The 26,630-nt window shown below is 40.3% G+C and overlaps 1 protein-coding gene across 2 annotated transcripts in view; it reads right to left on the bottom strand.

Annotated features, from left to right (window-relative positions):
- The window catches only part of GPC1 (glypican 1), a 190,339-nt gene that overhangs the window by 16,907 nt on the left and 146,802 nt on the right, over window positions 1–26,630 (bottom strand). For both annotated transcript variants that reach the window (XM_033150210.1, XM_033150211.1), the window contains exon 3: window positions 7,165–7,556. In XM_033150210.1, the coding sequence (XP_033006101.1) occupies window positions 7,165–7,556 (392 nt within the window). The remainder of the gene's footprint in view (window positions 1–7,164; window positions 7,557–26,630) is intronic.

Here is a 26,630-nt window from a genome sequence, read left to right on the forward strand (position 1 = left end):
ATAAATTACCACCTGGGTTAAAAAAATAAACCAAAAGTATTTACTAACAGACATATATTCAGTGGTACCCTGGTTCTCAAACGGCTTAGCTGTAGAACAAATCAGCTTCTGAACAAAGCAAACCTGGAAGTAAGTGTTCCAGTTTGTGAACATTTTTTGGAAGCTGAATGTCCGATGCGGCTTCCGCTTAGGTGCAGGAAGCTCCTGCAGTCAATTGGAAGCCACGCCTTGATTTTTGTACAGTTTCGGGAGTCGAACGGACTCCTGGAATGGATTAAGTTTGAGAACCAAGGTACCACTGTACTCTGTCTGGCAAGACAGCTGTCCGTTTCTAACTTTCTTTTACCTTTTTCTTTCACTATGTCCTACTCTGTCCTGCCTCCAATTTTGAACTGGCTCTTGTTGGGCCTTTACAAATAATACTTTCCTCAATGGATAGTACTCAAAAGGAATGATGGAGAAAGACCACAGGCTTGTGTGCTTCTCTCTACATTGAATCCCCCAGAAACACAGCGGTCTCTGTCTGCAATGTCTACATATACCCTATCCATCACAAGGATGGGCCATTTCACTAGTTCCTACATTAAATAATAAATATATGATGATGGAACTCATTAAAGGATTGTTTATACCATCAAGAACACTTGTGGGTTGCCAGTTCATGGTCTGTAATGATGACAACAGCCTCCACCGAAACAGATGAGTCAGAAATTCTTAATGACTCAAGGGTCATTTCCCTCACTTTCAAATCACTTCAGCCTTTGTTAAAACTTCACAAAAGCAAATTAGAGAACTAACTAGTACTCTACATCACTTTAAACTGCTTGAAGTGACACCAAGTTGGGATGGGATTTAGACTGATGCTACAGCACATGGAGAGGGAATATTTAGCTGCTATGATCCGGGGGGGGGGGGTCCCTCTGCATAGAAACAGTGAAACTAAGAAGCTCCCATTGGCACCAGTGAGAGATTCCCCCCCATCCCTCTATGGGGGTAGAAGGATAATTTATTTTGAATTGTGGCAGGAGAGGAAAGGGTTAAACCTCCCTTCCTAATGGTGGTCCTAATCTTGATCAGCCTCCCCACTCTTGATTTTAGTTAAACACCCTGATGTCAAGTCAGGCAACACATTTAAGGTGATGTGTAGTTAAGCCCCTTAAAGCTGCAATCTTGTGCACACTAATGCTCAAATATACATGCATAGGATTGCCCTGTTAGTGAATTAATAGTCTGTCAATACAAGCGGACATACACACAAGAGTACACAAAACAGAATGCTTCAGGATGTTATACTGATATTTGATACAACATGAAGTTGGTTTCAGAGGCTAATGCAACAGAAGCACACCCCTTGGTATAGCACCTTGTTCCTGATAAACACTGACATTTCAAGAAGGTTGTCACCAGCCATTATTGTGCAGTTACGATCAGTACTGAGAGATGCACTCAGCATCTCTCTGAGACATGCCTTAAGAGGTGTGTGTGTGTGTTTGTGTGTGTGTGTGTGTGTGTGAGAGAGAGAGAGAGATGTGGGTTTTTCCCATTAAATACCACAAAAACCTGATTGGCTGTGTGTTTTCTTGTTGAGTTGTTGTTGTTCAGTCGTTCAGTCATGTCCGACTCTTCATGACCCCATGGACCAGAGCATGCCAGGCACGCCTATCCTTCACTGCCTCTCGCAATTTGGCCAAACTCATGTTAGTGGCTTCGAGAACACTGTCCAACCATCTCATCCTCTGTCTTGTTGAGTGGTCAGTTGCAATTTAGGGCATTTAGAAATACGCATGTCCCATCTAGCATGGTGGCAGAATCTTAAACTTCAGAGAACTCATGATACATCACTTAAAGGGACTAATGCTCCAAGGTTTTCTGTCTGACAGATATTATCAACGCGCGCAAAAAAAGGGAAAAAGCTAGCATATATTCTATGGAAGAAAGAGAGGTGCACCTGGAGATAGCAATAACAGCAAAGCATCATAATCCTTTGCATTTGAAGAGTGATTTATTCCCCCCGCACCCTACCCTGCTTTATCCAAATCAAAGATATAAAATGAATGTGCATGTGTGTGCATAGCAGAAATACATTTAGATCTTCTTTATCACCATCTTAAGTTTCCTGCTTTAGGTGCAGTTATTTAGCTTTTTGAAAGAGCTTCTAAATATAGCCTTAAGAAGTGGCTGTTACGAGACAGACTTGAAGAGGACATACCAAAATACACCAGCAGCACAATCCTAATCATAGTAAGTCATAATGAATTCAATGGGGGCTTACTCCCAGGTGTTAAGAAGTTTTATGACCTGCTCTCACTGTGCACTGCTGGAAGAGAGGCAGCACCACCCAGCTGCTTAAGCAAATGGGCAGCAATGTGAAATCTATAAAATTGTGTGATATCATTTTGTTCACTACATGATCTCCAATCGACTAGGATTACATAGTGAGCAAAAAACAGAAAATTATTCCAGAGGAGGTACAGTAACAGAGAATATTGTGGCTGTGAACAGCCATCCAGAAATGAAGATAATAAGGTATAGAGGGATGTTCCTACCCCCTATTCCCATTATTGCTTTGGAAAGGTTACATTGGATCAGCCCTAATTATAGCCCGTTTACACCCTTCATTTTCTGTAACACTGTCCTTGAATACTCATCTACTGTGGGAAAGAAAACTTGGCCTTAAGAGAACAGGACCAAGAGGCAAGACAAATGATAAATGAAAAGATTAACATGAAGGAGAAAATGGGCAGGGCCCTCCAAGTATCACGATAGGGCTGTAGTCAAATTAGATGTGATGAGTGGAGAGGAACCTACAAAACGGTTTAGTATATAAAGTCTGCAACAGACTGTAATATTTTCCTATTAATCTGGAACATCATTTTTAAAATAGCATATATCTTCCAACAGAAACCTGGTGCTTGACCAACTCACTTCCATCCTAGACAGTTTATCACGGGGGGACACACATTTTGCCTGAGCTAAAAATATACTAGAAATGGGGTGGGGGAGAGAGAGAATACACTGTTCATTTCATTTGCCTATTCAGACCTCTGAAAAGGTGGCAAACTGATCTCCAGAGAGCAATACAGTACACATAGAAGGCTATGGGGAAATTATCACTCTAACCCTAAAAAAAAAATCCAGTGTACATATAAAGGTGTGTAAATGGCTGAGGGCACCACTGGATGCTGGGTTTTTCACTTGAAATGACTGACCAAAAAACCATCTTGCCTCTTCTGTGATATTCGCCTATTTTACTTAAATCTGCCAAACTACAATGGCCGTTTTTGGTAGGGATAGCCTAGCCATGGTTAACCCAGCTCCGGTAATCTCCAAGTTGGACAATTGTAATGTGGGGCTGCCCCTGAAGATGACCTGGAAATAACAGCTAGTGCAAAATGCTGTGGCTTGAATGCTGGAAGGGAAGCAGATCATGAGCCTCTATCTTAAAAGAGCTATACTGGTTACCAACTGTTTTCCAGGCCCAATTTAAGGTACTTACTCTGATGATTACAGCCCTAAATGGTTTGGGACCCAGATATTGGCAAGAACACTTCCTAGGGTGGTTGATCAATCAATTCCCATCAAAGGGAACTCTGGGAATTGTAGCTGTGGGTGGGGAATAGGGGTCTCCAGTCAACTCTCAGCATCTTTAACAAACTACAGCTTTCAGAATTATTGGGGGGAAGTCATAACTAGTGATGTTAAATTCACAAGAATAATCTTTTGGAGAATATTCTCGATTAATGAGCATATTAGAGAATTTTCATTTAAAATAGGAGAATATTCATTTTTATGCATTGGAAATGATATAATTTTAATGCATTGAAAATGATATAATTAGTTAATATACATGTTTATTCATGGGTAGACTTGTTCAGACGGCAACCAAAAACTGTACAGATACTTTTATTCAATGGGGCAATGCAGCGAATTCACATTCTTTGATTTTTTGCACCAAACTTGAAATTGAAAATTCAACGTGAATGATTCACGTTAATCACTAAGCCTGCCACTAACTGTATATTTACCATCAACTTTGAGTTCTAATTATGTTGTGTATGTATGAAATGTAGCTTTTAAAGTAAAAGGAATATTAAAAAAACTCAGGTCTGCTACATGAGTACGTTCTTTAATAAGCTTATCTAAATGGTACAGTATTTTTAGTGCAACACTAATAAAATCAATATAAAGTTTAAAATAAATGCTATTATTTCCAAAAAATAAAACACAATGATCATTATTCAATACTTACACTGGCAATATCACGGCTTGACTTATTATTTACTAGATTTTTAAAATGTGGGTTTCAAACTGGTTCTTAAAATTAGAATTTACAGTTTGTGGAGAATATTCTCCAGAGAATTTTCTAGCAGAGAATATTCTCATTCTCAAGAAAATTCTATGGAGAATATTCTCACCTCACCTCACTAGTCACGACTGTTTAAACTGGTATCTTAGCACTTTAAATGTATGATGAGAAACTCTGCCTCACTCGCCTTGTCTTTTTCAATCTGTCACTCACACTGTCACAGGCCACCAATCCAATATATTCCCCTTCTGTCAATCATTTCCCCACCCACTCTTCTGTTACAACAAATAATCAGGAAGAGTTTCAGACCCAATTATGAATGCTCCAAATCGTAACATGATGCTTTTCCTTCATCAAGGATGCCTTTTTCCTCTACTGACTATTAGGAGAAAGAGAAATTGTGGCTCTGGGCACTTTTGCGTTGCTGGGTCTCCTCCAATGTGTGATTCCTTGAGCAGCTTCTATTCAGTTCTCTCTCTGCACACATGCCTTTCAATCACTGCATGAGCTTCTGCAATATATAGAGCCTATTGAAGTGCAAATTGAAAAGGGTGATGGCTGAAATGTTAGAATGATATGAGGTCTAGCAGCTGGTGGTAAGGAAAGAACTTCAACTTGGGCAAAATGTGGAGGCAGAAGTCATTAAAAACAAATACAGTGGTGCCTCAGTTTAAGAACAGTCCGGTTTAAGAATGATTCAGTTCAAGAAGGATACTGACAAGCTGGAACGTGTCCAGAGGAGGGCAACCAAAATGGTCAAAGGCCTGGAAATGATGCCTTATGAGGAACGGCTTAGGGAGCTGGGTATGTTTAGCCTGGAGAAGAGAAGGTTAAGGGGTGATATGATAGCCATGTTCAAATATATAAAAGGATGTCATATGGAGGAGGGAGAAAGGTTGTTTTCTGCTGCTCCAGAGAAGTGGACACAAAGCAATGGATTCAAACTACAAGAAAGAAGATTCCACCTAAACATTAGGAAGAACCACCTGACAGTAAGAGCTGTTCGACAGTGGAATTTGCTGCCAAGGAGTGTGGTGGCAGCAAATTCTTCTCCTTCTTTGGAGGTCTTTAAGCAGAGGCTTGACAGCCATCTGTCAGGAATGCTTTGATGGTGTTGCCTGCTTGGCAGGGGGTTGGACAGGATGGCCCTTGTGGTCTCTTCCAACTCTAGGATTCTATGATTCGGTTTACAAACTCTGCAAAACCAGAAATAGTGTCCCGGTTTGAGAAATTTACCTCGGTTTAAGAACGTAATCCGAACGGCGGAAGGGCACCGGCGGTGGGAGGCCTCATTAGGGAAAGCGCGCCTCGGTTTAAGAACGGTTTTGTTTTAAGAACGGACTTCCGGAAGGGATTAAGTTTGTAAACCAAGGTACCACTGTAAATCACAAGAGTCCTGCTTGTCATGTGGCCACTGACATACTTGTGCTCTCCAATTATTTATCTCTCACATACCTTTTTATGTTCAGGTAGGTAGCTGTGTTGGTCTGATGCAGTCGAAATAAAAAAAATATATATATTGTCCAGAAGCACCTTATAGACCAACTAAGATTGTTCTGGTACAGTATAAGCTTCCATGTGCATGCACCCTTCTTCAGATTCTTCGTGTGCATGCACACAAAAGCTTATACCAGAACAAACTTAGTTGGTCTATAAGGTGCTACTGGACATTTTTTAAAAATATTATTTTTAGACACTTTTACAGATATGTAGAAGTCAAGCCAAGATGGCCCCACCCCCGCTTGGGACGCCCAAACAGTGGTTCCTGGAACCCCACACCCATCATTCTCCAACAGTGGGCCTCTTAATTCATTTTATCTTCACACATCTGACTCTAGAGGCACAGGAGAATGGAGGGAAGGAGAGAAACATAGTTAAAAGTGGCCAGATCATTTCTTCAGGCCCGGGACAAGAATACTGATATCAATTTAAAAAACTTCAGGCCCAGAACAAGACTACTGATATCAATTAAAAAAACAAATAAGTTTTTTCTTACTTTACTTTCATTTGAATTATGTCATTCTTCTGTTTTTTTAAATCATAAAAACTACTTGAAGGGTCATGAGAACTGGATGTACAACCACTTTCGAACGGTTTTATACCACATTTATAAATTAAAAACTTAGCCACTGTCAACTTCCGAATGTTTCTCTTGAATTTGAATTTCAGAGCACCGAAGAATACTCCCTTTCTCCTAACAATTCTGTCTGATGCGATCAATTGATAATATAAGAGTAACCAACAGATGACACAGCACAGTGCATTTCTGCTCAGAAAGTATGCAACTTTTCATAGGGAGATAAAGCAACAACATGCCTAGTTTTATAAACTGCAGTATGTGTGTATGTGTTTCAGCATCAAAAAGGAAAAAAAGAGCATGGCGCTCTTCATGGCAAATGTGTAACCTTACCAATGCTTTTAGCAGTCATTTACACTTAAAAGGGGGCTGCACAGCAGTATAAACCTCCCGAAAACCTTAAGGAGGAAGACCATCAAGCTCAGTTTACTGAGGGCACCCTCAAGTCTGGAGCTGGCTCTTCCAGGAGCATGTAAAAACAAACAAACAAACAAACAAACAAGAAGATGGCAGTTATCAACAAGGCTGTCTCTGTCTCATGTTGTTGTTCAGTCGTTCAGTCGTGTCTGACTCTTCGTGACCCCATGGACCAGAGCACGCCAGGCACCCCTATCCTCCACTGCCTCCCGCAGTTTGGCCAAACTCATGCTAGTCACTTCGAGAACACTGTCCAACCATCTCATCCTGTCTCATATGAGCTGTTAAAAATAATTATCACGTGCACTAATTAAGACAGAGTCCTGAAAATGCCTCAGGTAAGGAATTCTTGCCAACGACTTACCTGAGACACCCTTCTGACAACGTCATTGCCCACACCAAGTCCCTGCACGAAGGAGCGGACTGCAATGAAGGCCCTGGTTGCCTTCAGTTTCAGGTCTCTTGGAACCTCTCCAAAGGGCTTGTGCTGCTCAGAGTGCTTGACCATGCAGTCCACATACTCATCCGGAAGGTAGTACTGAGGATTCATCAACTTGAAGAGCCGTTCTAGCAGGCGAATCCAAAACTCATTGAGAGCCTCTTCTAGGTTGATGTTGGAACCCCGGTAATAGCGCCGCAGCTCACTATACAAGTCTTTGAAAACCTTTGAGTTCTGGGTGTATAGATCTCCGTACATACCAGGAAATGTGTCATAAAGGGCCTTCTCGGACTTATTCAACAAGTCCTGGAAATAACCTGCAAACAGAAAAAGTACGGGGAACAAATCAGTGTGAAAATCGGAAATTTCCAGAAAGACTGAAAGAGAGGCCATTCAAATATGATGCTTCAAATTATATTTGGATTAGCCTATTACATCATTACCATGTGGCAGATATTCTCCAATGTATTTGTATTTTCTTCAGGCACTGAAAAGGATACATTACTTGTAATCTGCTCACTTAATTCCAACCCTATGTAGATGCAAATGCTCCTACCTGCAAAAGAGTATTTTCCAAAAGGCCAGTGTACCAAATGCATTTTCACAACATTCCTGGGTGTCTGCAAATCAAAGCACCATCTTTTCTCTGGGTTAAAGTACAGCTGGAAACCAGCCACAGATCCTGGTTTGGCAAAAACTGACGGATATTTTAGGGTGGTGGCAAAAGGCACCAGTGAAATTTAAATGCAATCACACTTCTTCTGACTGTTTAATCCCTAAGGATAATATATGCAAATCACTGTGTAAATCAGTATGACAAAAGGCTGACAGGATTAAAAGATGCTAAAAGCTTCTTTTCCATGCCATTGCTCCTGAGAGGAACTCATGTGCAAAAGCTAACAATCCTATATAAGAGAATATACAAAAAAAATAACACGTGCAGGAAAATAGTCCAAACAGTTCTTAAAATCTTAATACTTGCTCTCAATTTTAAGAAGACATGAAAAAGCGCTTGACACCTTACAAAACATTCACTTTCAAGTGAAATGGCACAGCAGACATTTAACTGCTGCATTATTGCCAATCTCATAATTAACAAAAGAGAGCAAATGTTACATCTTTTCAGAGTATTTTGCTACGGTGCTGTTGACATTTAGGCTGAGGCACTATTTCCTTTCAAAACACACTGGAATAGTGAACATGCCGGCCAGGAATAAAGGTAAAGGGACCCCTGAAAATTAAGTCCAGTCGCGAACGACTCTGGGGTTGCGGTGCTCATCTCACTTTACAGGCCGAGGGAGCCGGCGTTTGTCCGCTTCCGCAGACAGTTTTTCCGGGTCATGTGGCCAGCATGACTAAGCCGCTTCTGGCCAAACCAGAGCAGCGCACAGAAATGCCGTTTACCTTCCTGCCGGAGTGGTACCTATTTTGAAATGCTCTTGTTAGAACATCACGGTGCAATACTTCAAACATAAGAGAGAAACAACCATGCAAGAATTTGTCCAAATTCCATGTACTTCACCAGTGAAAAAAGAGGGTCTTCGCCAGTTTTGGTGCCCTGATTGCACAGTGATATAAAGCCATGCCTACATTAGGTCTGGGGGATATATCAATACATTGTCCAAAACCAGTTTGAAGTCCACATTATGATATCTGCTTCATAGTTTTTGACCTGGCAATATATTGCAAATCATGATATATATGTGTGTGTGCTTTGCAAAAATCACATTGTGGGGAAAACTGTGAAGCCAGCAAATGCCTCTACATAGCTCCATCCTTATTTCACACATTGTAATATACCGGTATCACAAAGTTGAAAATCAAATATCACTCAGTCCTACTGTTTGCCTCTACATAGTTCCATCCTTATTTCAGACATTGTGATATACTGACATCAGTATAAACATCAGTATATCATGATGTTGATACATCGCAATGTCGAAAACTCAGATATTGCCCAGCTCTGGTCTACATGTTCATTAGTATGGAAACTTGAACCCTTATCCTGTTACATGGATAAACATGAAGATGGAAGAGGAGGCAATATTATGGTATATTACTGGCCTCCTACTATTTTTCTTTCCCTATTCCTTTCCAATAGTGTTGCAATAGTGTTGCAAGCCAGCTGTTTTAGAGCTTCTATAATTTTGTGCAAATATACAACCCGAGACCTGTGTAAATAACATATTTCCTAAAAGTAATGCATCAAAAGCCATTTGTGCAGAGGTGCCTATATTATCTAGACAGGTTACAATAAAATATTCTAAACTCATTTGTGTAACTCAATCCTAGGGGCACAAGGCTAGTAGCTATCCTATATTCACTAATGGAATACACATGGTAGTTTCTGACTGGGGGGAAAATGTCCGAGTCCAGAGCACTCACAGAATCTTTTAATTAGGTCCCCAAAGTGCACCTGACTAATAGCCAAGTTAGCACAGGAAGGAAATAAAACTACCTGTAATAAAAACATGAGGAGCAAACAGAACAAGAGAAACGTGTGAACATAATAAGAAAGAAGTCAGCAATTTGGGTATATTCCATACTTAAAAAAACCAAGAAGCACAAGCTGGTTTATTGACTAAAGGACAGAAAGATTTAAAGGGCTATTTCAAGCATGCATATCTCAGCATTCAGTGCCTTGCAGCTGAACACATGGATTATTTTTACAGGAAAGTGTTGTTTTCAGGTACATCAAGTGATTAAGAAAGTATTATGATGTTTGATTTATGGTGGTTGTTTTACATGCAGCTATTCACAAGTCATCACTTGGGATTGCAGTCATCAAGCCTGAAGACACTCACAATATGCATGATGATATCAGCTTAAAACACAAGTGCGCAGATGGCATGTGTTATAAATAAGGATGGGTGGACCCACACAAATTCGCTTTGACATTAATCCAAAGTAACCACATTGACTTAAGAGACATCCTCTGAAATCCAGAAAACTGAATAAAATTGTGCTTGGATCAGCCTCTACTCTGGCATACAATGACATCATCAGCATATGGTCAGGTCTAGAGGCATCAGTCCTTCCCACAGCACTCATGGGGCAGTCTCTGAAACCCCTACCTCATAACCATACTTAATGGAGGCAAGGGGAGACTGGCACAGCGCAGGGAGATTCATTACATGTATTGAAAGTTGTAGAAGAGAATGAACCCTGCGTAGTTCAGAAATGCTTTGAGCAACGGGAATGCAAACTGTATGTTGTATTGTAAGAAAATCAGTAAGGGACGCAGGTGGCGCTGTGGTCTAAACCACACAGCCTAGGGCTTGCTGATCAGAAGGTTGGCGGTTCGAATCCCTGTGACGGGGTGAGCTTCTGATGCTCTGTCCCTGTTCCTGCCCACCTAGCAGTTTGAAAGCATGTCAAAGTGCAAGTAGATAAATAGGTACCACTCCGGTGGGAAGGTAAACAGTGTTTCCGTGCACTGCTCTGGTTCGCCAGAAGCGGCTTAGTCATGCTGGCCACATGACCCGGAAGCTGTATGCTGGCTCCCTCGGCCAATAAAGCAAGATGAGCGCCGCAACCCCAGAGTCGTCCGCAGGGGTCGACTTTGGTCAGGGGTCCCTTTACCTTTAAGAAAATCAGTGGTGAGGATCCTCTTTCTGACTGTGAACATGGCAACAGGTACAAATATCTCCAGATCCTAGCAATGTCACTACCATGTGCAAGGGATTAATTACAATTCGGACCGCGACCACATCTATATATCCTAAAGTCTGGTCCAGTAGATGGTAGACTTCTCAAATACAGTATGAAAATCCTGTCTTGGTGAAGCTTGCCTCCATCTTTAACAAACAAATGAAGATTAGTAGCATAGGTGTGAGTAAGTAAAATTTACAAACTGAACTCACATTAAAAAACGTAATGTGCTTGAAGCACTTTTTACACAAATTATTTTTTCTAATTCCAAAATAGCTTTGTAAGCTGCTGGGTCAGCATTATATTTCCTCCTTTCTGAAAACATCAAAGAGTTCTGGATCTCTTTCAGTTAGATATTTATCAAAATGCCAATATTTAAAAAAATGAACTTTTGTGAATGCTGACAATTTGTAATTGCTACAAAAAGGGGTAAAACCTGGGGGAGGCAAGTTCTATCTGATGATGCTGTGTACAAGGAAAATGCTTATTTTTGAAAAGGATAATCTTACTGAGAATCCTGGTGCTCCTTAAAACTACTTACATGTTCTATTTACATTGGAAGAAGCTGGAAAATAAGCAGTCTTACAGATGCAAACAGGAAAACTAGTCTCCAGTTGTCACCAAAGAACAGGCTTTAGGCTGTAAATTCAGATCTCCAAGAGCACTCTAACGTACTTCTCCTGAGCAAATTCTTCTATTAACCCAAGGGACCAATTTTAAATATGCAGATATTAATTCCTAGAGTCATATCCTCCCTCAAGCAACCTCTTCACAAGACCATGAACATTTCAGAGTTTACACCGCCACTCTAAGTTAGCCATCTTCTCCTGCTGTTAGATGATAGACTGTTTCTCTGCTTAAAGGCACTTTTCCTTTGCATCAGCTCAAGCAGAGTTGTTCAAAAAAGGTGTGCTGTGAAGCCCTATGAGCAAAACCTTGGGATCTTTTCAACAGCACAACAAACTGACTGCTGCTTTTGATTAATTTTATTGTTCTCCTGGGCTTTACTGCTTTATAAAATACTGTGATACTGAATTCTTCCAGAGGGTTTTTTTTTTTACAAGAAAAGGTGCCTTATAGGTATTTTAACTGAAACATAAAAAATGGTATCATATACCCCTGTATGGCAGGATAAATATGCAACACTGTTTATCTTTCATTCTGCCCAGTAGTAAGCTACTGAATTAAAGCACATTTTCTTAAAGGTATTTGCTAACTATTTTAATTCGGTTTTGTTTAGGTTTAGCTTTGGTGACTCTTATTCCTATTTTCCATGTGCCATAACAGGAGAAAAATTGTTGCATATTGGTACCATGCCCGGTTTGCAAGACATATTTCTGTCTACTGTTGACAGAGGCAATACTGAGCTCTTTGGACCATTGATGTAAACTAGTAAAACAATTCTCATGTTGTTGTTGGGGTCTAACTACATACAACATTAACTGTGTTATTGCAATCATATCAGTGTTTTATGTTTATTTAATAGTAAGTTCTCATTTTCCTCCAGTTTTTATTGGGACTGTAGTATATGGGGAGGAGAGACCATACCCTTGCCTCCCCAACTAAAATCTCCATGAAAATAACCCCCCACCTACTGTTGGTGACAGGGGAAAAAGACTCCCATTTGTGCCAATATACTCCCAAATGCTGTGTTTAGATGGAGGTGTTCCCTATGGATGGACCTATTCCCTACCAATTCAGGGAAGAAAGCATATAAAAGTAGGACAAACATAAAGAGATAGGGGCCTTGGGAATTTGGGAGTGGGCAGCTAGTTCAGCTCTACCACCCATCTAGATGGATATGTGGCTTTCCTTCTTGTTTCCCTTTGAAGTGTAAGTTTCTTAAGACCTCTATATATTAACACGAAGAAGCTATGGTAAAAGTAGATGCACTGCATGTGTCACCTGAAGTGAAGGGTCACCTGTGGAATCACTGGTTTCTAACTTAAGTAGAGAGGTCCAGGAGGCTGGGAAGCAGCATCCAAAATAACTTGCAAAGGAACTGACAAGGATGGATGGACAAGCCGCACCCCTGCTTCTATTTCGGTCTCTAGCTCCAATGATGCTTAGAGTAGTTGTAGTACTAGGAGACTGAATGTGAGTTCTGGAATCTCTATTTAGAAATGTGTTTTTGTTAAATAATGTGGTTTGTTTTCTCCCGATACTTATGTGCTTCTCTCTTGAAAGCCCCGCTGAAAGTGTGTGTGCACAGCAGTCTTCATAATGTCAAGAAGTCCTTGGGAATATTTGAGCCTCCTAGAAAAATATGATAGAGGGTTCTTGACAGTGAGAAAAATCAGATGCTTAAGTAATAGTGGATGCTTTAGCTGAATCTGTTGGCTTAATGAGCAATGAATGCACATGAACCACTAGTTGGTAGTTTATCAAAAGACAGTTTTTCAGGCATGCCTGCTGCTATTAAATAACTCATCAACTCTTTCTCCATGGTATTCTCTATGAGTGAATCTGATCGGCACCCAATCCCCATAATAAACAAAATTACTTTATTTCAAAACTCACTTTCTTACAAAGAAATAGCTTACACATCTGTTACTTTGGTGTTGATGCCCTAACGTAGGCAAGGTTAACACAGAGTTCAATACATCAACACACATTTTATTAGCCTACTGAAAATAGTACCGTTTTGCAGGTTTGAAGCTTGCATAGTTCTTGGAATATACTGGTCCAATAAAATACATCTGATTCTCTATTTTGTATAGTACATCCCTCAGACAAGCATCCCACAGAAAAGCTATTTTTATTTTGTTTATGTCCATTGGGAATTATAGATGCTAGCTGAAAGAACCTTTACATGGTCTATGGGTGTGAAAAATCCTAAAATCAGTGTTGACTGCCATTGGCTCTGTTAGTGTTGGGTCAGGCCTTATGGCTGGTTTGCACATCATGGTAAGCTGTGCGAATGGGCTGGCTCCTTGAGAGCAGCTCGGAGTCACTTTGCTCCTCCGTAGTCTTTTGAGCTTAGTGTGGCGTGGCAGCTAAGCCACATTTTGGCACAGCGTGTCATCTGAATTTGGGATTGTAAATTAAGTTTTCTCTTCCTGAACCACAATCTGCAGCCAAGAAAACACAGAGAAATTTAAAATCAAACTGAAACAATGAAATAAGCCAATCAATGTCCCAGTTTTGTCTATGTCACAGCATATACATTTGCCAGTTCAGAAAGGTCATTATTTGCTCACTATCTAAAATAATTAGAATATTTGCATTTTTAACTAATTTTGTTATAGATGCAGTTTAGGATTACCTACTTAACAGCTTTTCGTATTTATTATGTCAGGACACGTGACACCTGCTTATACCAAGAAAAGAGTGAGAGTTAAAACATGAAATTACTGGATTTTCTCACTGGTTTATGAGGAATTAATTTGGATCAAGGAACTTACTGTAGACAAGGTTTTCAAAGCCATTTCTCAAGCTCCTCATAGAGCTGTTGTTATATTGAGCAATTCTGCTCTAAGCACATTCTATAAATGGGTAGTGCCATTCTTAAATGTTAGAAGCTTAGCAACGAATTCTGCTCTAGAAAGCTCAGCGTGGGATTTTCCAAGGCTGCTAACTCAGCAAAACAAGCCTACTTCCTTTTTACACAGTGGCAGGTACTTCTCATTGCTAGATGTTACATTCTGAATTCCATTTAATGCTATCAGCTTCTGATTTTGTGATCGTCTGTTTATATACATCACATGGTTTCATTATCGGCTTGCTGTCCTTAAGAATTCACTGTTTTTGCCTTCATCTGAATTGCAAAATGTCTTCTTGGTGGCAGGCAAATACCTTTAAATTGTCCCAGGCTTTTCACATCTGATGAGTTTTGATATTTGGGTTGCTTTATTGTTTGCTATTTTAGTGATTGCTCTGCTTTTATTATTTTCTTGCTTTTATTTTGTGAACTGCTCTTCTAATTATTTATTGAAGGATACTACAAATATTTATTAAATAATAACTAAATGGAAGGTGATACCCAACGAAGTGATAATCATACTCATGAGTAACATTGGATATTATCCGAATTCTGCACTCACTGACCCCTTATAAAAATGCTATAAATGTTCATTCTGATGGCATAGATTTAAAATTGCCCGAACCTTGCTTTTAACAGTTCAATAAAATAAAACCTGCGAACTGGTAACAGTTATTTGTCAGTTTGTCTTAAGACAGTCGGTGTCAAGAGTGCTCTAACTCTCTAGAGAACATCAAACTGCAAATACTGTACGATACATAATTCAGCTCATTTCTGAAAAGAAGTGTCTACAAAGAAAAGCAGAGCAGAATGATATCAAATGCTGTATCAGTGTTTCTCAGCTCAAAATGAATGGAACTCTTTCAGAAACAGATGGATGCCAAGGAAGATTTTCTATCCAAGACTACTGCAGTGAAAGAGACAAGAGTGAAATATACTTCACATCAGTACTGCTATCATATCTCAATAATCTTTGGTTTGTAAGAATGTGAGGAGGAAGTAGAGTGTGAGGTGCCCTATATAATATTAACAAAGCAGAAAGAAACATGCAGCTCTTCCTTTTTTGTAGTTTTCAAAACTCCCGTGGAAAGGTAGCTACATCAGCATGAAGTATATTTGAAGTCAGTGTTTATCATCTTAAATTCCAATGCCCTGTTGTGTCCAACACATTTCTCATAACAGGCTTTCATGCTACAGCAGAAGAAATTATGGAGGCTAAAGAATAAAAAATAAAAAATAAACGTAAGCCTTTTGAAAATCAAATTGTGTCTTTTTTGTACATTTGCGTGGCAACCAGCCATTCATTTTTGGTGAAAATGTAACAAAGCCTGCTGGATCACACCAGGGCCTTATTTTCAACAATGGTCAGTCAGATGCTTCCATAAAACTCAAAAGTGTTCATTTCATTTCATTTCATTTCTCAATAGCTATACCACCTTTCTGTGTCACTGTATTCGGGGCATTTTACAACCCACAGAACTGCCAAAATGTACGAGGATCATGTTGTCATTCTATAGCACATCAAATCTATCTATAATAATTCAAATGAAACTAAAAACAAATTTACCACATTCAAAAATCCATTTCCAGGCAGGAAGTACCATTAGGCAGAATGAGACAGCAACTCAGAGTGGGTATGCCGAAAGGGCAGCGAATAGTTAATTATTTAATGTATTGTCAAGTAAGGAGGGGCACTTGGGGATTTTATGCTTCAGGTGTGTGAATAACCTGGCTAGCCCTGGGCACTATGCACCTTGATGGAAATGTGTGTGATGTGCAGCAAAATGTATTGAGCTGGCCTTGTCCTTTTTTACATATAGTGAGATAATACTGACAAAATATCAGCAGCAATAAAACAGAATTGCCCCATCACTTCCAACAAGTCTTTACATAGTTACAAAAAACCCCCAAGACATCATCAGCAAAACTAACAATAGCAAAATGCCAATGATAATATGAAAACACAACTGAGCAGCTAGTCTCTGCTCCATGTCCTGCGGAACTTGCCCACTCAAAGAAAGGCAGCAATCCCATACATGTCACTCCCGTAGTGAGAACAGAGTGCTGTCTACTCCATAACTTCAGGAGCAAAATATTTGTGAGTTGGCACGGCAGGTCTTGGTGCCATGGCATCAACTTCCCCAGCCTCTTATCACAGGCGCTGTGCCACAGGACATAAGGGCAGTAGCATCTGGTATTTAGTTGTCATGGCTCAAAGCCTATAAATTTGTCAAATACTCCTTTAAAGCCATATTGAGTTAATGGCCATCATAGCAACTTGCTGCAGCAAATTCTGCAAGTAAGCGAAAGGGAACCTCTGGCCTATTTTGTCCATGTGGCCGGTGCAACCAGGCAGCACCCCTTGCCTTACACCTAACAAAATATATGATGGCAGGTACAGTGGTACCTCTGGTTACATACTTAATTCATTCTGGAGGTCCGTTCTTAACCTGAAACTGTTCTTAACCTGAAGCACCACCTTAGCTAATGGGGCCTTCCGCTGCCGCTGTGCCGCCGGAGCACGATTTCTGTTCTTATCCTGAAGCAAAGTTCTTAACCTGAAGCATAATTTCTGGGTTAGCGGAGTCTGTAACCTGAAGTGTATGTAACCTGAAGCGTCTGTAACCCGAGGTACCACTGTATAGGGCAGGCAAAGATGAGACTGGGCTGAAAGGTGTTCCTTTATTCTTTTTTGCAAAGCTTTCCGAGTGATGAACATGTGGCTTTGCAAACACCAACAATGAAGTGATCAGCAAAGTATATACCACTACCAACCCAGTTTGATTTCAAACTCCGTGAGCAAAAACAGGTCACCTGATGTTGTTGGGAGAGGGCTCTGATATTGTGTTAGCAGCACCCTCCCCATAGAGATTGAAGCCAGACCCAGTAGCAGCCGGTTTGCTGGGGCACAGCAATGGAGCCACCCCGCTCCCTACATCAGTATTGCTACAGTTTATTGGATGGCACTAGGTGGGACAGGGCGACAGCAAGGTCAAGCAAAGCGAAGTTAAACCAAGTAAAATTTATTGTGTTAAAAAGCAACTATAATATACAAAGTACCCGGGATCATGATATTTCCAAAGAATACCAGGGATTAGTCCGGAGTGTACAGGTGGCTTGGTTGGGTTAACTTCAAGTTAATGGAGGGGTGGTTTAAGAATTGAGGAAAATGGGAAGGAAATTCTAATGATACATTTTGTTTTGATATGGGGGTGGAGGAAAGGAAACAAGACTGATTAAATAATTAGTCCAAAAAAAAAAATCAATGAAATTTCCCAACTCTGTTAGAAAAGGTTTTTTTTAAATAGTTATCCAAACAAGAATTTCAACCATATCAAACCAAATGAAGGTAAGAAAATAATCTGTCAAGAAACTGTGGATATATTGTGGTTTCTGAGTCTGTGTTAATATTGTTAGTATTTTGATAGACGTGAGCTGCTCTACAAGACAATATTTGTTTCAAAAACTAAGTAGAATATATAATAGCTTAATAAAATAGTTAAGCTTCTCTTCTTGGATTAATCCATTCCCATTCTCAGCAACATTGTCCACATATGCAATTCACAACACAAGTTTAAGAGGATATGAAAATATGCTTGTCTTGCGTTGGTGCTTTAAAGTGGACAGAAGACACATTTTCCTTGTGCCATGAAGATTGCAAGAGAAATAAGCTGGGCCTTTAAGCAATCCAGCATCTCAAAAAGGCTAAAGAGAGATTTGTGCTGCAGAGTGTCTCTGACACAGTGACTCTCCCCAGAGAGAGAAAAGGAGAGGATAAACCAGCCGCTGGAATAACATTTCTGTTTCAATCACCATTCCCTGTATTATCTGTTCTTGCCATAGCCTCACACGATTTTATCTCTCTGCCCATGCTATATCAAAACACACTTCCTTTCTTACTTGGAAAGAACTAGAAACTAGGATGTTTCCAGAAAGTATTATCAAAATGGCTGCCTTCACTGCATGTTCCAACACTCTCAAAGTTTTAAAACGTGCAAAGATGATTTAGTAAGAAATATCAAGGTCAGGTACACTGAATAAGTTAAGATGACTGATGCTTCTATGCATTCTTCTTATGTCAAAAAAATGTAGTAGCAAACAGAGTAATAATTATCCCACATATCATGAATTTTCAAAGTGAGACTTCCAACTTGCAAATCCACTGTCTGTTTACATGACAGAAACATCTCCTGAAACTTAACTTGCATTGCTGTATGTGGTGATTGTCCTCACAGCTTTTCATGGGCTAACTAAGCAGATACCCTCAACCATACAACGTCACCAGCCTTTTCTGGGGTGGGATGGGAGGTGTCTCTGGGGAAGTTTGTGTTTCTATCTAGACAATTATTGATATGATTTATGGGCCAATGCAGACAACAGCTTGCCACTTGCTTTAAAGCTGATCGTAAATCAGAATGACATTTTGTTTCAATTTTGTTGTTGTTGTCAAAATGAATACATGGATTTTTTGTGTGCACTTAAAAATTTCATCTATTTTCTTCTTCTTCTGTATTCTGGCCACCTCCATCCGTGCAGAAAGAGCAGGTACAAAATCCACTGAAGGTTGGTTCTTCTGGCTCCCAAGAAACTGTGGATGGATCAGAGCTAGCCTACGAGACATAGCTCAGGCCTTGGATGTGAGTGGCTGTGAGGGGAATTGATTGTTAAACCATTCCGTAAATTGTTGCTTTCATAGGGTAATGGGGGGGGGTGTCTCTCAGCACTGTTAACAAACTACAGCTCCCAGAATTATTTAAAGTGCTGCTTTAAATGTATGGTGTGAATGATAGTCTTCTTCTTTGGAGATCACTCATAGCTGAGTAAGAATGTCTTCCATAAACACGGTTATAACAATGAGTCCGTAAGTGACTGTGGAGGTCAATTCTGGATCCACACATCCTTCTGGGGGTTCACATTATCACATTCATTATGTCCCTTTGGGCCACTACCACACTTCCGAAGTTGGAACATAGGTTTCTGGGTGGGAGTTGATCACAGTGTGGATTTGCCAAGTGTGCCTTCCTCTTAGCACATTTCTCCCTTGCGTCCTGAGTTCGAGTGTCTTCAAAGCCCATGAAACCTTTGGTAAAGGCTGTTCTCCAATTGGAGCGTTCGCAGGCAAGTGTTTCCCAATTGTTGGTGTTTATACTAATATATACCAGTATATACATACATACATATATATATATATATATATAGCCTTGAGACAGTCTTTAAACCTCTTTTGTTGACCACCAGCATTATGCTTTCCATTTTTAAGTTCGGAATAGTATATAAAGGGACTCTGCCTAAGTTCGGAATAGTATATAAAGGGACTCTGCCTAAACATCCTCAAGTCTAGTCAGACAAGTTCAGGGATCAAACAGCTCCCCAACTTCTAGCAGATAGCTGTCAAAGATTTATGGAGCCCTAGAATCACATCTACAGTTTGTATCCCATTAGTGTTTTGTATTGAAATCATAGAATAATTGGATCGCTGAAATAGAGATATTATTATTTATTGCCATCTATTTATTAACCAGCTTCCTAGCCACTGTTGCAACGTGATTTACACATAATATAATTAAAAAGTTAAAAACATTAAAAAATACATTTAAAACAAGACTAAAACCCTAGCAAGTGGACACTTGTGGTAAAACCCCATTGATCCAGCTGGGAAAGCCTGTCGGAATAAAATGTATCTCCAATTGTTTCCGCAAAGTGCAGACAGTGGGTGCATGCCATATCTCAAGAGGAATGCTATTCCACAGAAAAGGGGCAGCCACCAGATAATGTTCACTTTTGTCCACAGGCTAACATATCCTGGCTGACTAGCTGAGCTATTCCAGTAATCAAGAAACGTTTCTCCTCTTTCACACTGGGGATTTTCCAATTGAAAAAATTGGAACAGTTTTTGCTATTAGAAGCTGATAATTAAAACCATTAGTTTTCATCCTCAAAAATATCCCTCTGCTCCTCTGCATCTGCATGTGGGATGGAGGGACTTTAAGCCTTACAAGACAGGACAAGAGACTATTCAAAAGCAGAATCATTAGGAGCTTTATTTTTCAGTATGTCTGCATGACAAAATGCTTAAATTAATCTGTTAAAAGTCTGTGTGGTGGTAAACTTTGGGGACAATTATCTGGATTTTGGTTTCCAAGCAGCTGTTTTTGCAATATAAGCATGTCACTGTATTCTACTTACAACCCACAGTGGATTTCCAGTTCTTTTGTCTGTGAGTGCACTTGCTGCCTCCATGAACAGTATCAGGCTAAATATCCTCAGTTGTGCTCTTACTCAGAATAAAAGTCCTTTATGAAGATGACACACTACAGAAGCCCACATTTTCAAAGTTAAAAATAAATGTATTGACTCAAAGTGAGTTAGATGTATTTGCTGCACGTTCCTTCCCTTTAAAATGTTCTTCCCTAAATAATGTTAAGCATTGTTTGTTTTCAGAATGTAACACCCTCTTTCAAAATTAATACGGTATTTGAAAACATGTCTTGCTGGGTTTTTTTTTTAAATCTATATGGGATATTGCTCACAAATATTTCACCACAAAGTTCTGAGGTCAGAGGCAGGGTCACAAATTTATTTTTATGATCAGTAACTCCATAGAAGCACAAAGCACCATTCACTGGAGTTGTTCACATTATAGCTTATGCTATTTTGCCACCAAGTTAAACACGTGAGAGCTCAGAAGGGTTACTTACTTCCCATTCCTCTACCTCTAAGCATTTGAAAGCGGAAAACAGGTACGATGATTCACACCGTACAAAGAAGAGGCTCTCCGAATGATGAGTTAGTCCTTCCTTTTGTGCTGAAAGACTGTGAATTTTGGTAGCAATAATTTCAAAATACATGTTTTGCTTATATTAAAACCAGCAAGCACATGTTCACCTCAGGATGTCATTTGTCCATTTCCACCAAGATTAAGGACTTCAGAATGCAGTGCTTGAGAGATAAATATTATTCTGAAAACAGACAAGTATTACATGAGTCAAGTGAGCAGGTGCACGTTGGCAGAAGTGTGCTGGTTGAGGTAAGGTCCAGACTTTACAAAACTGAAATCAGACAAGTAAATGTGTTGGTCAAGAGATTTGTTGTTCACTGTCTCCCAGCTTCTATTATAGGGATAATGGCCTCATTCACAGGCGCCAACCAGATGACAATGGGGAACCCATAAGCAGAACCGGAGTGTAACAATACTCTCCCCACTAGCAATCCCCAGTACGTGGTATTCAGAAGTATACTGCCTCCAGCAAACATCTGGAGGACACCAGGTTGGGGAATGCTGCTCTAAGGGGCAAGGGACAAACTCTTGGTCTTGCACCCTCATCTGGTGCTTCCAACAAGGTTTCTTTTTGTATTTAAAATGGCCCTGCTTGTTCCTTTAACGACATCATATGTGCTTGTCAAAAGAGAAGTGATCTGATTTTTGAACACAGTGTTTCTTGGGAGTATATCATTATTAAAACACACAGATAAAAAGACACCAGGGGATGGGGGAGAGTTGTTGTTGTTCAGTCGTTCAGTCGTGTCCGACTCTTCGTGATCCCATGGACCAGAGCACGCCAGGCACGCCTATCCTTCACTGCCTCTTGCATTTTGGCCAAACTCATGTTAGTAGCTTCGAGAACACTGTCCAACCATCTCATCCTCTGTCGTCCCCTTCTCCTTGTGCCCTCCATCTTTCCCAACATCAGGGTCTTTTCTAGGGAGTCTTCTCTTCTCATGAGGTGGCCAAAGTACTGGAGCCTCAACTTCAGGATCTGTCCTTCTAGTGAGCACTCAGGGCTGATTTCTTTAAGAATGGATAGGTTTGATCTTCTTGCAGTCCATGGGACTCTCAAGAGTCTCCTCCAGCACCATAATTCAAAAGCATCAATTCTTCGGCGATCAGCAGAAGGTCGGGAGGCAGCTATTTGATGGTGTGATCACACTCTGAATGGCAGCTTTGTGTGAACAACTTGAGTCTCCTAACTGAGGATGCTTGGCTGCCATGTGCAGCCAAGCATTTTGCACGCACAGAAGCCTTCACTGTATTTTGTGTGCTCTGCATAGATTCCAGTTCCAATATAAACACACAGAAAATGGTTGTTTCCAAGCCTTGGTGTTTTTTTTTTAATGTTTTGGTGTGCTAACTGCAATATAGGTGAAGAGCTACTCAACAGCAGGGAAGAAGAAAAAGAGAGAACGATGCAACTCAATGCCCCTCTTTCTCCACAGTTGCGCCCTCCATGAATTCATACTATTTTATTCACACACAAAAAATCCAGTATACCCTAAGAATAACCAGTGCACGGAACTTGAGGGGAGTGTTCCCTAAACACAAATATAGCGTATTCCTCCCCTAAAGATTCTTATAATATTTAATCCATAATTCTGAATGTCTTAGGAGATGCTATAGTAATGTTGGTATGCTGCAACAACGAACACCTGTTAAGACAACTGTCCTTCAAAGCACACACAGATTAATATGACATGCTGTTTTGCTGCTGGTGGTTTCTTCTTCAAAAAAGTTGCTAGCACTCATAAGCTGTAGAGGATTTTGTGATGGAATGACCAAGACAAAGAGAAGGGGGGCAGAAGGGAGTGTTGTATTAAGTATATTTTCAGTATTCTGCTTCTTTTATTACTATTTTAAATATGTCCAAAGGCTTCTGGGTATGATTTTAAAACATACCAAATCACTCTCAAAATAATAAAGATTATTTACAACCAGGAAATTACAAGAAAACCACTGATCTGCCTTAAAAAAAAGCTTTTAGAACCCTGTCATTGCTTGACAATAGTGCAACATATTTACTTGAAGCCACAGAGCCCTTCTTATTCACAAAATATGTACATTTTGGTCATAACCACACCCATACATTTAAAGCACTCTTACACCACTTTAACAGTCATGGTTTCCCGCAAGAGAATCTTGTGGACTGTAGTTAACCTGTCAGAGTTACAATACCCTCCTCCCTTAACAATATTACAGTTCCCAGGATTCGCCATGACTGTTAAAGTGGTATAATAGTGATTTAAATGCATGATGTGGATATGAACAAAATTTAGAAAATTTTCAAAGTGGTTCTCAGGCCAAAGAAGCTAGCCCCAGCTGGCTGAAGAACTACCCTAATTTCACATAAATACCAATTAGTAGTGTGATGTGGTGAAAAGATGGACAGTGTGAACAGTAGCTTTGCTTGATGTTATGCTATCTGTGGTAAACATATTTTCTGTCTATTAAAACGATTCATCAATCAAAAGGGTGGAGGAAAGCGGAGGAAAGAAAAATAAATCACACTTCTTGATGATCTGAGATTGGCTGCTGGCTGTTCCTCTAGCTTCCCCATCCATTTTCTTTTCTGGATGAAGCACCATAATATTATTTGGGAATAAATGAAAACTTTACTCTGCTTTTCAGTTTAAAAAACAACATCAACAACTAGCAAGCTGGTTTACAAGTTAAAAGAAATATTAAAGCAACCACAAGACAGCACTAACATTACACAAAAATAGCAAGAGCAGATACAATAATAACACCAGAAGCTAAAAATGGCAGCATAACAGCAATGGCAATTCAGCATTTTAAGAGTCTCCCGGGAACAGCATCTGTAAGCAAGAAACCACAGCTGAAAATACATTTTCCCTGATCTCTCATGAACATTTATTTAAGATATATTTTCTACATATAGACGTACTTTTATGCTGGGAGGTCTACACTGAAGCTTAGCTTACATTTGTTTACCTAATGAGCAGTTTATAGCACTGCAGAGTCATCATGACATGTAGCCACAGGCTGGTGGAATTTCTCTTAAGACCTAGTAGGCTTCCTTATTTATTCTCCATATTGATACAAAGGCTGGGCGCCACCCCCAATCTAGGCCGAGCTGGGGCAGGATTCCAGGGGGGTTCCAGGTGCTCACCCAGGGTCTGTGTTCCTTTGGGAATCAAGACACAGTGGAGACTGTAGCAGCTTTCAGAAATAGAATTTTTTCACATTTCGTATCACCTGAGTTTGGATGGAGGGAGTCCAGATTTAACCGCGTAGTCATCTCACAACAGTGCAACACTGGAATCCCAGGCATCTATCTCCCATTCTCCCTTCAAAATATCATACCTGCCAAGTACCCTGGAAAAAAATGGAACATCCCATTTTCCTGCATGAAATATTGGCGGCCATTTTGGGTGCTGCTCTCTCACGCAGCCCTCTCACTGCAAAAAAAGCACGGGGGGGGGGAGCACAGTGCGGGTCACATGACTCGCCCAGAGCGCACCACAGTTTTCAATCAGAAAAAGTTAGAAGGTATGCTCTATCCCAGGTGAGGCCCTGGCTTGGAAAGGAAGCTTAGCCTGTATTTTTCCACTGCCCTGGAATCTTCCCTTTAACAAAAATTAACAAGATTCTGGCATTCATTAATTTGTTGGGTTTAGGCAGTCTTTCTATATCATCTTCCAATATGTGATTTCTTCATTTGTCTTCTTACCAGAACAAAAGTCCAAAATGCTGTCCCGACCAATGATAAGGGACAATGGGTGGGAAGGTAAAAAAAGTTTATTTCTAAGCTGCAGCATTAGAAGGCATCGACAGGATTAATTCCAGAAATAACTGAGCCTTGAACAAAGCAGGCACAAAGCATTTATAGAATTGTAGCAAACACATAAACCACACAAACATATGAACTTTTGTGCCACTATTGGCCAGGAAAGCGCATGGACAAAGCGCATAGACAAAGTCCAGTATTCTCTTCTTGACTACAGGACAGTTACTTCTTGACCTCAGGCCAGGCTAGGCGTAACTGGCCTTGTAGTTGCAACTGTGGGTAGGCCTACATCTTGGGGCTAAGAAACTGTGGATACATTGCGCTTGTGACGGTGAGAACGTGTTTCTGTAGACTCAGCACTAAGCAGGTTGAGGTCAGCTGGGTACGTGATGTGATCGCTTCAGAGTCATATCACTTCTGAATTACAGCACGCGGGTATGGAACTCCTGATTTATATCTCTCAGATACCAGAAATGTACTGTGTAAGCAGAGTGACAGAGGATGTGAGCATAGGTGCATGGTGTGCTTGACATCCGCCCAAGGTCATGGCATTTACTGGGATCCCATGTCATGACAGCCAGGTATCAGTCTCACACTGTTTTGTTCCAAATTAAATAGGAACTTTTGTGAGTACAGTAATAGTACTGGTAAATTTTTGAGACAACTACAGTGGACCCTCCAGATACGAATTAAATTCATTCTGGGGGTCCGTACTTAACCTGAAAAGTCCGTAACTGGAGGCGCCACTTCTGCGCACGCATGTGGCACGCAGAATGTTTCTGCGCATGCGCACATGGCGAAACCTGGAAGTATACAATGCCACGTTCACAACCCGAAAGTTACGTATCCAGAGCGGTACGTAACTCGAGGGTCCACTGTATTATTATTTTTTAAAGTGAACCTTTCCATGGTGATGTCAGGGACTTGGTTAAGACGCTTTCTGTTGTATTACTCCACAACAGAATGACATGGCAAGCAGCACAAAAGAGAGCCAACCATTAGTGATAGCCCTTGCAGGCAGTTTGACAAATGCTTCTTATTTTAGTTGATTAAAAATCTTAAAAACAATTAATCAAACCAATTAATCATTGCAGCCCTTATTGTAATTTGGAGAAGAACCTTGACTCAGAGGTAAAGCTCTTACTATAAGGATGATCTAACTGAATCCTGCTGTTTAGAAAAAATATGGTACAGAACCAAACTCTCTGACATCTGACCCACACAGTGATTAGCTGAACTCATGGTCAGCTAACTCAAACTTCTTTTCTCCTTACTCAAACTTACCTTGTGACTGGGGAGGTGGGGAGGAGCATGGGACTGGATGGGACCTGCTGCCATTTTCTAATTTTGACAAGGTGAGAAACTAATAGTAAGAGCAGCTAGGAATATGACAATATAACAACAACAACAACAACAACAACAACAACAACAACAACAACTGTCTGGGCGGCTTGCAACAGAGATTAAAAATACATTAAAACAGCAACCATTAAAAACTTCCCTAAACAGGGCTGCCTGTTAAACAAGGCTCACAAGGGACCATTCACAATGAGACACGTCTTGCAAAGCAAAAGGGCCATAGCTCAGTGGTAGAGAGCATGACTGCATGAAAAACACCGCTGCCAGTTAATGCCAACAATACTGAACTGGATGGACCAATAGTCTGGCTCTGGAAGCTTCCTAGGCTAGTCATGAAAATTGCTATGGTGGTATGTTGATGCAATAATATCAGAATTGCT

Source organism: Lacerta agilis, chromosome 5, assembly GCF_009819535.1.
Source record: "Lacerta agilis isolate rLacAgi1 chromosome 5, rLacAgi1.pri, whole genome shotgun sequence".
In the NCBI taxonomy this organism is placed as follows: Eukaryota; Metazoa; Chordata; class Lepidosauria; order Squamata; family Lacertidae; genus Lacerta; species Lacerta agilis.